This window comes from Sinocyclocheilus rhinocerous, unplaced genomic scaffold (assembly GCF_001515625.1).
Source record: "Sinocyclocheilus rhinocerous isolate Xijiao unplaced genomic scaffold, SAMN03320098_v1.1 scaffold722, whole genome shotgun sequence".
Taxonomy (NCBI): domain Eukaryota; kingdom Metazoa; phylum Chordata; class Actinopteri; order Cypriniformes; family Cyprinidae; genus Sinocyclocheilus; species Sinocyclocheilus rhinocerous.
The window spans coordinates 1209761-1222382 of record NW_015638934.1 but is presented as its reverse complement, the minus strand read 5'-3'; the positions used below and the strand labels follow the sequence as shown (position 1 = coordinate 1222382).

Here is a 12622-nt window from a genome sequence, read left to right as displayed (position 1 = left end):
TGCTGTTTGTAGAGTTGTTCAATCATCTTCTGCTGAGATCTTGAGAGATTTAATGTCTTCTTTTATTTCAGTTGATTTTATCCAAGTCTGTGGCTGAAGTAAGTTGTAAATCTTGTTTCTCTTTTCTTCAGTGATTCTGCTTGTTAACAGCAGCTGTTCAACACTAATGCTCAATCAGCACTTAATTAATCACATAATTATCTCATTAACTTTAACACTCTTTTAGAGTGGGACCATATATGCTCCGAACGGTGTTAATTTAACACTCGGGATTTTACTGTGTGTGCATCTGTTTACATAAGAGATCGCTAGTTTTTCCGTTCTGTTCACGTGTGTTTTTTGTTTGGGAGGTTTTGTACTCGTTCAGAAGATGTGTAATAGCGCCCCGAGTGTATAACAGTGAACACGAAAAGTCGTAAAAACTCATCTTTGGCGGGGAAGCGTTGTCTTCTAAAAGACGAGATAACTCGTCAATGGCGGGGAAAGAGTTAACATCAGGAATAGACATCCATCCAAGTGCATTTGATTTGTTTTGTTTTTTTCCAATCGTTGATACATTATCTCCCCCGGGGGGGACCTGAGAATGAGTTCAGAGGAAAGGAGTCGTGTTTTAAGCTGAACTCCAGTGGATACAAATCTTGACTGTAACACTCATGCATGTCTCACTGCTGTCGTGAGCTGAATCACTGAATCAAAGCTGAACTTCTGCACCGTCTCAAGGTCTGCATTGCATTCGGTTTCTGATCCAGAAAATTCCAGCGAAGCCTGACATTGTGTGTTGTGAGATGGAGGACGGTCATGATAGCGTGAGCTTGGTTTTGAGCAGTAGTAAAGGGTGGAGGCTTTATGTCATCTGGACAAGCTCCATTACAATCCTTTTTTTTCAGTTTTTTTGCACTCTCTCTCTCTCTATCTATCCCTACTCTCTCGATTCCCATCTGGGTTCATTTGAAGGGCAAAACAATCTTGCAACAATTTTAAAATCATGCTTCGGGAGCAGTGTTGGGCAGTAACGCATTACTTAGTAATGCATTACTGTAATTTGATTACTTTTTTAGTAACGGAGTAATTTAACGCGTTATAATTTTCAAAATAGTAATTAGAGTATAGTTACAAGCCGAGGTCTCTATACGTTACTGCCGCGTTACATTGCTGACAGAATGCAGTGATTTACAATCTAGATTGTAAAAAGGATGTAGCTCACGCACTGTCGAGTTCAGTGCCAGTGGATTAGAGACCTGCTCCCGCGAGACCTGACGCAACAGAGTGAGAGACACTCGTGTGTGTGGGGGATGCGGTAGAATAAAATGATTCACGGGACTCATTCAAATGAAACACGGGAAAATAGAAATATCTAAACAAAAAATATCTAAAACAAATAAATTGTTATTCATATATTGCACAAAAGCAACATGAACTAATATAAAATATAAACAATTAACAGGTGCAAGCGTATGCAGAGTTTCTATTTAGGCTATAACACGTGTTTGCAGTGTTGAGCAATGCAGTGCTGAAACCTGCGTGCTCACGAATCCTTGCATTATAACACACGAATTGTAGACATTATAAACGATTAATTATGCTTATATTTATTGTGTTATAAAAGAGATTCGTGAGATTTCGATGAACTGAGATGTCTTTTAGAGATTATAAATGCAGCGCTCTTTGCTGGCATTCTGCCATGCCAAACCATGCACGCAGCAGCCGCTTGCTTTAGTTAAAAATAACTAAGTGTTCTGTGAATGTTGATGCTTTAATAACAAATATTTATCGGGAGCGTGTATGCTGGGATTTCATAAATTTCATGGAGAAAAAAAGTAATGTAACTAGTAATGTAACTAATTACTTTTGAAATAAAAAAAACTTTTAATCAGTCATTTGATTACATTTTCAGAATAACTTGCCCAACACTGTTCAGGAGTGTCAGTGGCATTCTTCAGATAGAGGCTGTTGGGAAAAGCTAGTTCATCTAATCTTGTCAATGAAAATATAAAGAGCTGCTTGTGTCACTATCGTCACAGCTCTTCAGTCATTCTTTCATTACTCCTGTTATGGGGCAAACAAGACGTGAGACGTACGGATCCATTTGCAAGCTTTATTAAGGGCGTGGTCAAAACAGGCGAGGGTCAGGCAATGGCGAACATAATCCAACAGGGGCGAGACTAGAGGGATAATCCAGGTACAAAGCAAAGGTCCAGGCAGGGGCAAACAGTATCCGAACAGGGCAAGACGAGAGAGGTAATCCAAAGCACACAGGCAATGATCAGAAGACGAGGAAACAGACAAGGCAAGACTAGGCTAGACTAAGAAACTTATAGCAGGCTCCGTAACGTAGATATCAAAACTAGCGACATGCGCATACAATACTCGGCAGCCTGAAAGGGATCTGAGTGAGTGTTATATAGTGAATGTGTGAATGTGGTTACAGCTGTGTGCAATCAGTGCTGTGCAATCAGTGCAATGGATGATGGGATATGTAGTCCGGGATGACATGCAACAGTTTGTGTAGTGCGAGAGTCAATGTAATGGAAGGGTGACATCTGGTGGTGATTGAACGGAAGTCCATGGACAGGATTCGTGACAACTCCATCCATAGTTCTGGAGTTGAGTTTGGAGCTTGAGCTCTCTATTTTGGACTCCAGGCCAAATCGGTTCACTTTCATCACACTTGAGATTATTTGAACAATATATTAACAAAACTCATAAACAAATGTACTACTTCCATATTGTCATGTGTTTCAGAATGAAACTGAATCTTGAATTAGGAAAACTCAAGGGCGAGGCTTGATTTTAGAGCACCTGCTCTTCTGCCTTTGGCTCATTTTATTGTTAATAGGGTTCATTTTATGCACACGTATATCAAGTTAGGGTTATCAAGTTTTTAAGAATTCAGACCACCAGAATATTGTCTCATTATTATTTTGTTTGTTATTATTATTAGAATATTATTAAGCAAAAGTCTTTTTTTTTCACATGGAAATTTTCTGTGAGTGAAATTCATTCTCATAAAATAAATTTGACTTTTATTTATTTTCAAAGTGCCTCTGATTTTGTCATCTGAATAGAAATAAAACACAGTTGTCTCTTCAAAAATGTTTAGATTTCATGTACGTAACATGATAAGCAGGTTCTTGTAAACTCACTTGAAATAAAGCGAGTGTAAACAAAAATCATTGTGTATTCAGCATCGACAGATATCACCTTTAACTCTCAGCTGACTTTGGTTGATTGTGTCACTTGATGATCGTATTACAGTACAGAGAGGAAACAGCATTATATCAATGCCAAAACCAGGTTTCTTTCTAAAGAATACATTGTTTTTTTCACTTGTTGTTGAAAACACCCAAAGAGGCTCTGAAATCTGATGCTAATCTCTCAGATGGCTCGTTCTTTTCTCAGTAAACTCTCTGGGGATCAGCGATGAGCTCAAGCAAAAGCTACAGGACGTGATGGTGGACAGACACAAGCTAACGCTGGGAAAAACACTCGGGGAAGGTGAGTGACTGCCGCAGGGATCAGTGTGCTGTACTGTCTGGACGATCGGATTGTAACGAGTTGTGTGTGTGTGTGTGTGTGTGTGTGCAGGTGAGTTCGGCTCGGTCATGGAGGGCTCGCTCACTCAGGAGGACTCTGTGCTCAAAGTGGCAGTGAAGACCATGAAAAGTGAGTCAATAGCGACTGCACCGTCTCTGTAAACACCTGCAATCATTTTCATCAGACTAACCTCATGCTCTATTGTGTTTTGGTCAGTCGCTATCTGCACTCGCACTGAAATGGAAGATTTCCTGAGAGAGGCGGCGTGCATGAAGGAGTTCGATCATCAGAACGTCATGCGGCTTCTAGGTAAGAGTGATCACTCTTTCAGTCTCCTGGAAAAAAAAAAACTACAGGAAAGTTTTACTTACAGTAACATGGACTTCTCTTCCATCTTCCCAAATACAGTAACAGGAGGCTGGTCACATGGTCCTATTGGCAGTCAGCAATCTTCAGCATTTTATAGGTCAGATTAGTTCAGCTTAGTTGCTCTGAAAACACATCAAGACAGTATGTTAATACTTACACATAGAATTATTCAGCTACATCGTATTCAGTAGCTGAGACTGTTTTAATTACAGAAATAAGGACACGAAAGAAGTTGTGGCAGACTTGAATGAGCTCAGAATCAAAACAAACGTCAGCATGATTATATTTTCAGAGTAAAATAGAATATTCAGTAAGAAATATCTTCTTTATTGAGCAATTAGACTTGCACTACTGACACTGTGTTCAAAAAATGTGAAAAAACTGAATGGTTGATATTATTTTTCCCTGCCAGTACAGAGGTCTGGAAAGTGATCACTGTACATTTTTATTGATTTTTTATTTTTTTTAATAATGTACACTAGTGAATCCTGCACAATAAGACCGGAATACTTCTTAAGAAACTGTGTCAGTTTGGTTTTGGTAGGTTCAGGCAGGATGAGAGTGATGGTTTGTGTGTTGTGTGACAGGTGTGTGTCTGCAGACGGTGGAGAGTGAAGGCTATCCGTCTCCTGTGGTCATTCTGCCCTACATGAAGCACGGCGACCTCCACAGCTACCTGCTGTACTCCAGACTCGGAGACGCACCTGTGGTGAGTGAAACACTGGGGAGAGAAATAAGAGAAAGAGAGATCTGGAGCGGATAGAAAGGCACCAAGAGGGCAAATAAAAAGGATATATGGCAAATTGCATTAGGACATAGATCAGAAAAGTGTTTCAGCATTGATTAATGCTAAAAGAGTGTCAGTTCAATTTTAAAACAATAGTTCACCCAGAAATTAAAGGCCTGTAATCATTTGCTCATGTCGTTACAAACCTGTGTGACTTTCTTTCAGAAAAGATATTCATGGTACATCATTGTGATTTATATGAAAGAGTTGCATGGCCTTCCTTGAGAATACGGAGAAAAATGCACTGGCATTTGTTGATATATAAGGCAATTTTGGGTTATTTGCCAAAGTATCTCTGTTGTTTTATACAAAGGACTTTAATTGGAAATCATTCATTGCGTTCTCAATCAATTTACAATCTCTGTATACCTTTTGTCAGAACTGAGCTTGGTAAAACCTCTTTTAAATATGCTGCAGCTTCAGATTGGAATCTTCTTCAAAAGGAGATGAAGTTACAAAACTTGGTGTCTTATAATTATTTTAAGTCTTTATTATGTAATCTTGAGAGCAACTTAATGGTGTGTAATTGTTTTTAACCGGTTATATGTTGGTTTTGTAATGTATGTTGTAACTACGTTGTTTATTTGTATATGCAAACTCGGCTGCCTATCTTGGCCAGGACACTCCTGGAAAAGAGATTTTAATCTCAGTGAGTCTCTTCCTGGTTAAATAAATAAATGAATGGTCATGCTGCTCTTTTTCATAAAATGAAAGCAATATAAAAATATTTATACTAACCAACTAACTAAATAAATATGTTGGAACCACATGAATGTGAGTAAATTTTGGTTTTGGGTGAACAATTCGTTTAAATAATGATACATTTATCTCAAAACAAAACAAAAATCTAAATCTAAAAATAAATGGGAAAAAAGTTAAATATTTTTGGATTTTATGCGCAAATTTTAAACAATGGCTCATACAGACACAGATTGTCCTATCTGGCACCAGCATTACTCTCTAAAAGAAGTCTTTTTTACAAACATTATACCATCCCTGATTAATGTGAACAGTGTGAAGGAAAGCAAGGCCATGATGCAATCACAGTGAATGACTCTGTCAAGATCTAATTGATGACCGGTTTGTTTTGTGGTTAGATGCACATCCTCATGGTCAGCATTGTGAAACTCCTTTGTAATCATAAATGAAGTTCCTCTAAAGCTCAGACGTCAGGCTTTCTCAACAAACACAGTGCATTCTCTCAGGAACGTGTTGTACTGCAGAAGTGTTTTTAAAGCCCACTGGTCTATGATTTCTGTTATTGTCAGTGGACGCGTGTCTGTGGTCAGAGCAGAATATGGTAAAGTCTCTAGCACCACCTACCTGTCAAAGCCAGAAAAAAAACGTCCTCTGACAAATGTTACTTACATTGAAAGATGCATTTGCTTTGTACAGCTGTTTGATGACTAAATTCATTGATGTTTTAAATATCTAGAATCTCTCTGTCTGCTTCGTGTAGTATCTGCCCTCTCAGATGCTGGTGAAGTTCATGACGGATATCGCAAGAGGAATGGAGTACCTGAGCGGAAAAAACTTCATCCACAGAGACCTGGCAGCTCGAAACTGCATGTGAGTGCTGATGGGAAACAAACACTTCTAATATGCTTCGCACACTGCTACTTACTACAGAAATCTACATATAATATACTGATTTGTGTGTTGTATTTGATAACCAGGTTAAATGAGAACATGAATGTATGTGTGGCGGACTTTGGCTTGTCTAAGAAGATCTATAATGGAGACTACTACAGACAAGGGCGCATCTCTAAGATGCCTGTCAAGTGGATCGCCATCGAGAGTCTGGCAGACAGAGTGTACACCACTAAGAGTGACGTGGTAAGACGTCCTCGATTTGATAAACACAATGAAGAACCGATTCAGAGCATTCCAGAGCTTGAACAAGCGTAGCGGCAGACGCGTTTCTGATCCTTGTTCACACTAGAGCATTAAAAACAATTTACAGTGTACAGAGAGATTCATAACTGACATTAATACATGTTCCTGGTCTTATGGAGAACGATGCATCGGTGCACATTATTCCAAAGATACCAAAATGTAATAACTTGCTACACCTCTGAAACGATATTGACTGTTGTTTTACATCTACTGTTCTCTCTCAGAATTCATACTGTTCATGAAGGTGCGTTTGTCTGTCCTGCAGTGGTCATTTGGAGTGACAATGTGGGAGATCGCGACTCGAGGTCAGACACCGTACCCTGGAGTGGAAAACAGTGAAATCTATGATTATCTGAGGCAGGGCAACCGTCTGAAACAGCCTCCAGACTGCCTGGACAGTATGTAAGTATGCCTTTCAAAAACCTGTTCAGCTTTTCACACTGTGCTTAGACCTGGGTTAACATGTATTTAACCTCTGGTTAACACTACTTTCAACCTCGACATAAGCATTGCTTTAAAGGAAGTAGCACCGCTGGGCTATGAATGCATATAGAAGGAACCAATGCAGTGCTAGAATCAACAAACTTTGCCTGTATGTGATTGATATGTCACCACAAAGGCTTTTGTTATTTTATTGATAATGCAGATATAAAAAAACAGTGTATGAAGCAGAAAGGTTATATTATTTATTTACATCTTGTGACTATAGAGACAGAATGACACGCGTCATAATCTGAAAACCACGCCCACCGTGTCATTTCACAACCACGCCCTCCTTGTCATTTCTGACTTATAACAACATTTCATCCATTGTTATTAAGGATGTAGCACTATCTGATCACTTCTGTATTTTCTTTGATATATTGATCTCTGCTACGACTGTCTCTGTCAGAAAGCGATGCATTAACGAGAACACTAGTGTGCTATTTATGAAGGCTATATCTTTAACACCAAGCATTTCTGCAGACTCTGTTGATCTTCTCCTTGATTCCTTTAACTCAAAAGTTAAGAATGTTATTGATGATATTGCTCCTGTAAAAGTCAGCAAGAATACTGGCAGACAAAAATTAGCTTGGAGAAAATCAACAGCTGTTCAGAGTATCAAAAGACAATGCAGAAAAGCTGAGCGGATGTGGCGGAAGACGAAACTTCAAATCCACTATAGCATATATAAAGATAGCCTTCGTGCTTTCAATGTGGAACTAGGCAAAGCTAGACAGTCATTCTTCTCAAACCTTATAAACAGTAACTTAAACAACACTCGCACTCTTTTTGCTACTGTTGAGAGACTAACAAACCCCCCAAGTCAGATTCCCAGTGAAATGCTCTCTGACAGAAAATGCAATGAGTTTGCTTCCTTCTTTTCTGAGAAGATCAATAACATCAGGAAGGCGATTAGCACATCCCCAAGTTATGCAGAGGTCAGACAGATTCGACCACAATACCAAAAAGAAGATACTATGTCTGCTTTTAAAGAAATTGATAGCAAAATTTTGGAAGAAATAGTACAGCACCTTAAATCGTCAACCTGCTATCTTGACACACTTCCCACATATTTTTTCAAAAGGGTGCTTAACTGTTTGGAAGCAGATCTCTTAGAAGTGGTGAACGCCTCACTTCTTTCTGGGACTTTTCCAGACTCCCTGAAAACTGCAGTTGTTAAACCCCAATCAACAGCAGTTCAGAGTATGAAAAGACAATGCAGAAAAGCTGAGCGGATGTGGCGGAAGACGAAACTTGAAATCCACTATAGCATCTATAAAGACAGCCTTCATGCTTTCAATGTGGAACTAGCCTCAGCTAGACAGACCTTCTTCTCAAACCTTATAAATAGTAACTTAAACAGCACTCGCACTCTTTTTGCTGCTGTTGAGAGACTAACAAATGATTCTGGCAAAATATCAGTGCTGGTACTACTAGATCTCAGTGCTGCGTTTGACACTGTCAATCATAACATACTTCTAGAGAGACTAGAAAACTGGGTCGGGCTTTCTGGGATGGTACTCAAATGGTTCAGGTCATACCTAGAAGGGAGAGGTTATTATGTGAGTATAGGAGAGTACAAGTCTAAGTGGACGTCCATGACATACGGAGTCCCACAAGGCTCAATTCTTGCACCGCTCTTGTTTAGCCTGTATATGCTCCCACTAAATCAAATAATGAGAAGGAACCAAATTGCCTATCACAGCTATGCTGATGATACCCAGATTTACCTAGCCTTATCTCCAAATGACTACAGCCCCATTGACTCCCTCTGCCAATGCATTGATGAAATTAACAGTTGGATGTGCGAGAACTTTCTTCAGTTAAACAAGGAAAAAACTGAAGTCATTGCATTTGGAAACAAAGATGAAGTTCTCAAGGTGAATGCATACCTAGGGGTCTAACAACTAAAAATCAAGTCAAGAATCTTGGTGTGATTCTGGAGACAGACCTTAATTTCAGTAGTCATGTCAAAGCAGTAACTAAATCAGCATACTATCATCTCAAAAACATTGCAAGAATTAGATGTTTTGTTTCCAGTCAAGACTTGGAGAAACATATTCATGCCTTTATCACCAGCAGGGTGGACTATTGTAATGGTCTCCTCACCGGCCTTCCCAAGAAGACCATTAGACAGCTGCAGCTCATCCAGAACGCTGCTGCCAGAATTCTGACTAGAACCAGAAAATCTGAGCATATCACACCAGTCCTCAGGTCCTTACACTGGCTTCCAGTTATATTTAGGATTGATTTTAAAGTACTTTTACTCGTTTATAAATCACTCAATGGCCTAGGACCTAAATACATAGCAGATATGTTCACTGAATATAAACCTAACAGACCACTCAGATCATTAGGATCAAGTCAGTTAGAAATACCAAGGGTTCACACAAAACAAGGGGAGTCTGCTTTTAGTTATTATGCCGCCCGCAGTTGGAATCAGCTTCCAGAAGAGATCAGATGTGCTAAAACATTAGTCACATTTAAATGCAGACTCAAAACTCATCTGTTTAGCTGTGCATTCATTGAATGAGCACTGTGCGATGTCCGAACTGATTGCACTATATTCTATGTATAATCGTTTTCTTAAATTCATTTTAAACTTCTTAAATCAATTGTTTTAATCATTTTCAATGTTTTTAAATTCCTTGTTTTATTGTTGTGATTATTTTTTTTCTTTTCTTTTATGTAAAGCACTTTGAATTACCTCTGTTGATCTTCTCCTTGATTCCTTTAACTCAAAAGTTAAGAATGTTATTGATGATGTAAAAGTCGTAAAAGTCAGCAAGAATACTGGCAGACAAAAATTAGCTTGGAGAAAATCAACAGCAGTTAAAAGACAATCTCAAATGGATACCTTGACAATTTTCAATCTGGTTTTCGACCGCATCACAGCACAGAGACAGCGCTCATTAAGATAATAAATGATATTCGCTTAAATTCTGAATCTTGCAAAATATCAGTGCTGGTACTACTAGATCTCAGTGCTGCGTTTGACACTGTCGATCATAACATACTTCTAGAGAGACTAAAAAACTGGGTCGGGCTTTCTGGGATGGTACTCAAATGGTTCAGGTCATACCTAGAAGGGAGAGGTTATTATGTGAGTATAGGAGAGCATAAGTCTAAGTGGACGTATATGACATGCGGAGTCCCACGAGGCAGAATTTTTGCACCGCTCTTGTTTAGCTTGTATATGCTCACACTAAGTCAAATAATGAGAAAGAACCAAATTGCCTATCACAGCTATGCTCATGATACCGAGATTTACCTAGCCTTATCGCCAAATGACTACAGCCCCATTAACTCCCTCTGCCAATGCATTGATGAAATTAACAGTTGGATGTGCCAGAACTTTCTTCATTTAAACAAAAACTGAAGTCATTGCAATTGGAATTGTCATTGCATTGCAAGTTCTCAAAGTGAATGCATACCTTGACTCTAGGGGTCTAACAACTAAAAATAAAGTCAGGAATCTTGGTGTGATTCTGGAGACAGACCTTAGTTTCAGTAGTCATGTCAAAGCAGTAACTAAATCAGCATACTATCATCTCAAAAACATTGCAAGAATTAGATGTTTTGTTTCCAGTCAAGACTTGGAGAAACTTGTTCATGCCTTTATCACCAGCAGGGTGGACTATTGTAATGGTCTCCTCACCGGCCTTCCCAAGAAGACCATTAGACAGCTGCAGCTCATCCAGAACGCTGCTGCCAGAATTCTGACTAGAACCAGAAAATGTGAGCATATTACACCAGTCCTCAGGTCCTTACACTGGCTTCCAGTTACATTTAGGATTGATTTTAAATTACCTTTACTCGTTTATAAATCACTCAATGGCATAGGACCAAAATACATTGCAGATATGCTCACTGAATATAAACCTAACAGACCACTCAGATCATTAGGATCAAGTCAGTTAGAAATACCAAGGGTCCACACAAAACAAGGGGAATCTGCTTTTCGCTATTATGCCGCCCGCAGTTGGAACCAGCTTCCAGAAGAGATCAGATGTGCTAAAACATTAGCCACATTTAAATCTAGACTCAAAACTCATCTGTTTAGCTGTGCATTTATTGAATGAGCACTGTGCGACGTCCGAATTGATTGCACTGTATTTTTTGTATAATCATTCTCTATTTTTAACTGTTTTAAATTCATTTTAAATCTATTTCTTAAATAATTTTCAAAGTTTTTAAATTCCTTGTTTTATTGTTGTGATTATTTTTTATGATTATTTTACTTTATTTTATGTAAAGCACTTTGAATTGCCATTGTGTATGAAATGTGCTATATAAATAAACTTGCTTTGCCTTGCCTATAACAAAAAACAGAACAATGCCTAAAAGCTGCTGTGTGAAAGGTGTACAGCAAACAAGCTATAAAGCCCAGAACTATGTTTTTATAAGCTGTCGACCCAAAAAACGAGTGTGGACACAAAAGTCGAGCGCACATGTCATATTACTCTGAGAACTACGCCCACTGGAGGGAAACGTAATGGCACACTCATTTACTGATGACCTACACACAGTGATCATGTGTGAAAACACTTATACTGTACATCTATCTATCTATCTATCTATCTATCTATCTATCTTCTCGGTTACGTATGTAACCCTCGTTCCCTGAAGAAGGGAACGGAGACGTCACGTCGGTGACCGATGAATTGGGATCTCGCTTAGAGAGACCAATCCACTTCGAGTGTAAACTAGACGAGCCAATGCACATTGGCATGTGATGATTGCATCCAGCTGCCGCTGATCACAGCGTGAGCATAAAAAGGTAACCGGTGCAACGCATAACAGGTTTTCGCTGAGGAGCCGAGCCGGCACTGGGGGAAACGCATACTTGCGTAGAGCCTGCGGCCAGCTGTGTGCCAGTGCGTTCGTGCTGAGTGTTCCATCGGTCAGGGAGTAGAACAACAGGTAGTGAAAGGTTTCTGGAGAGACAAACAGGTCTACCTGAGCGGCTCCGAAACGTCTCCAAAACAGCTGGACCGTCTGGGTATGGAGTCTCAATGCTCCCGGGAACGTAGCTCATGACAGCTCGTCGGCCGTACGGTTGAGCAGACCCAGCATGTGAATGGCACGAAGTGACCTCAGAACCTTCTGACTCCAAAGGAGATGGTGCTGGGCGAGTTGCGACATGCGACGGGAGCGCAGACCACCCTGTCGGTTGATGTACGCAACGGTGCTCCTCGTCCTCCCTGACCTTGCACAGCGTCTGTGCGAGAAGGCTCACTGGGGGAAAAGCATACTTGCGCAGGCCCCACGGCCAGCTGTGTGCCAGTGCGTTCGTGCTGAGTGTTCCATCGGTCAGGGAGTAGAACAACAGGTAGTGAAGTTCAAGGCAAGGCGCACTGCTAACAACTCTAGGCAATTGATATGCAAGTGCAGCTGGGGGCCAGTCCATACCCAAGACACTGCGTACCCATTGTACGTGGCACCCCAGCCGGTACCCAGATACCGTGCAAGTGGGACCAGTGGAACCACCGCCATACCCGCAGTGGGGCAGCAAGGTGGAACGCAGGGACCCAACTCGGGTGGCTTGTGAGT

The 12622-nt window shown here is 40.1% G+C and overlaps 1 protein-coding gene across 1 annotated transcript in view; it reads left to right on the top strand.

Moving 5' to 3' along the window:
- The window catches only part of LOC107750107 (tyrosine-protein kinase receptor UFO-like), a 62383-nt gene that overhangs the window by 38143 nt on the left and 11618 nt on the right, over positions 1–12622 (top strand). Inside the window, exons 13-19 of the mRNA XM_016565373.1 lie at positions 3400–3495; positions 3586–3663; positions 3751–3843; positions 4491–4612; positions 6150–6259; positions 6367–6526; positions 6852–6988. Of these exons, the coding sequence (XP_016420859.1) occupies positions 3400–3495; positions 3586–3663; positions 3751–3843; positions 4491–4612; positions 6150–6259; positions 6367–6526; positions 6852–6988 (796 nt within the window). The remainder of the gene's footprint in view (positions 1–3399; positions 3496–3585; positions 3664–3750; positions 3844–4490; positions 4613–6149; positions 6260–6366; positions 6527–6851; positions 6989–12622) is intronic.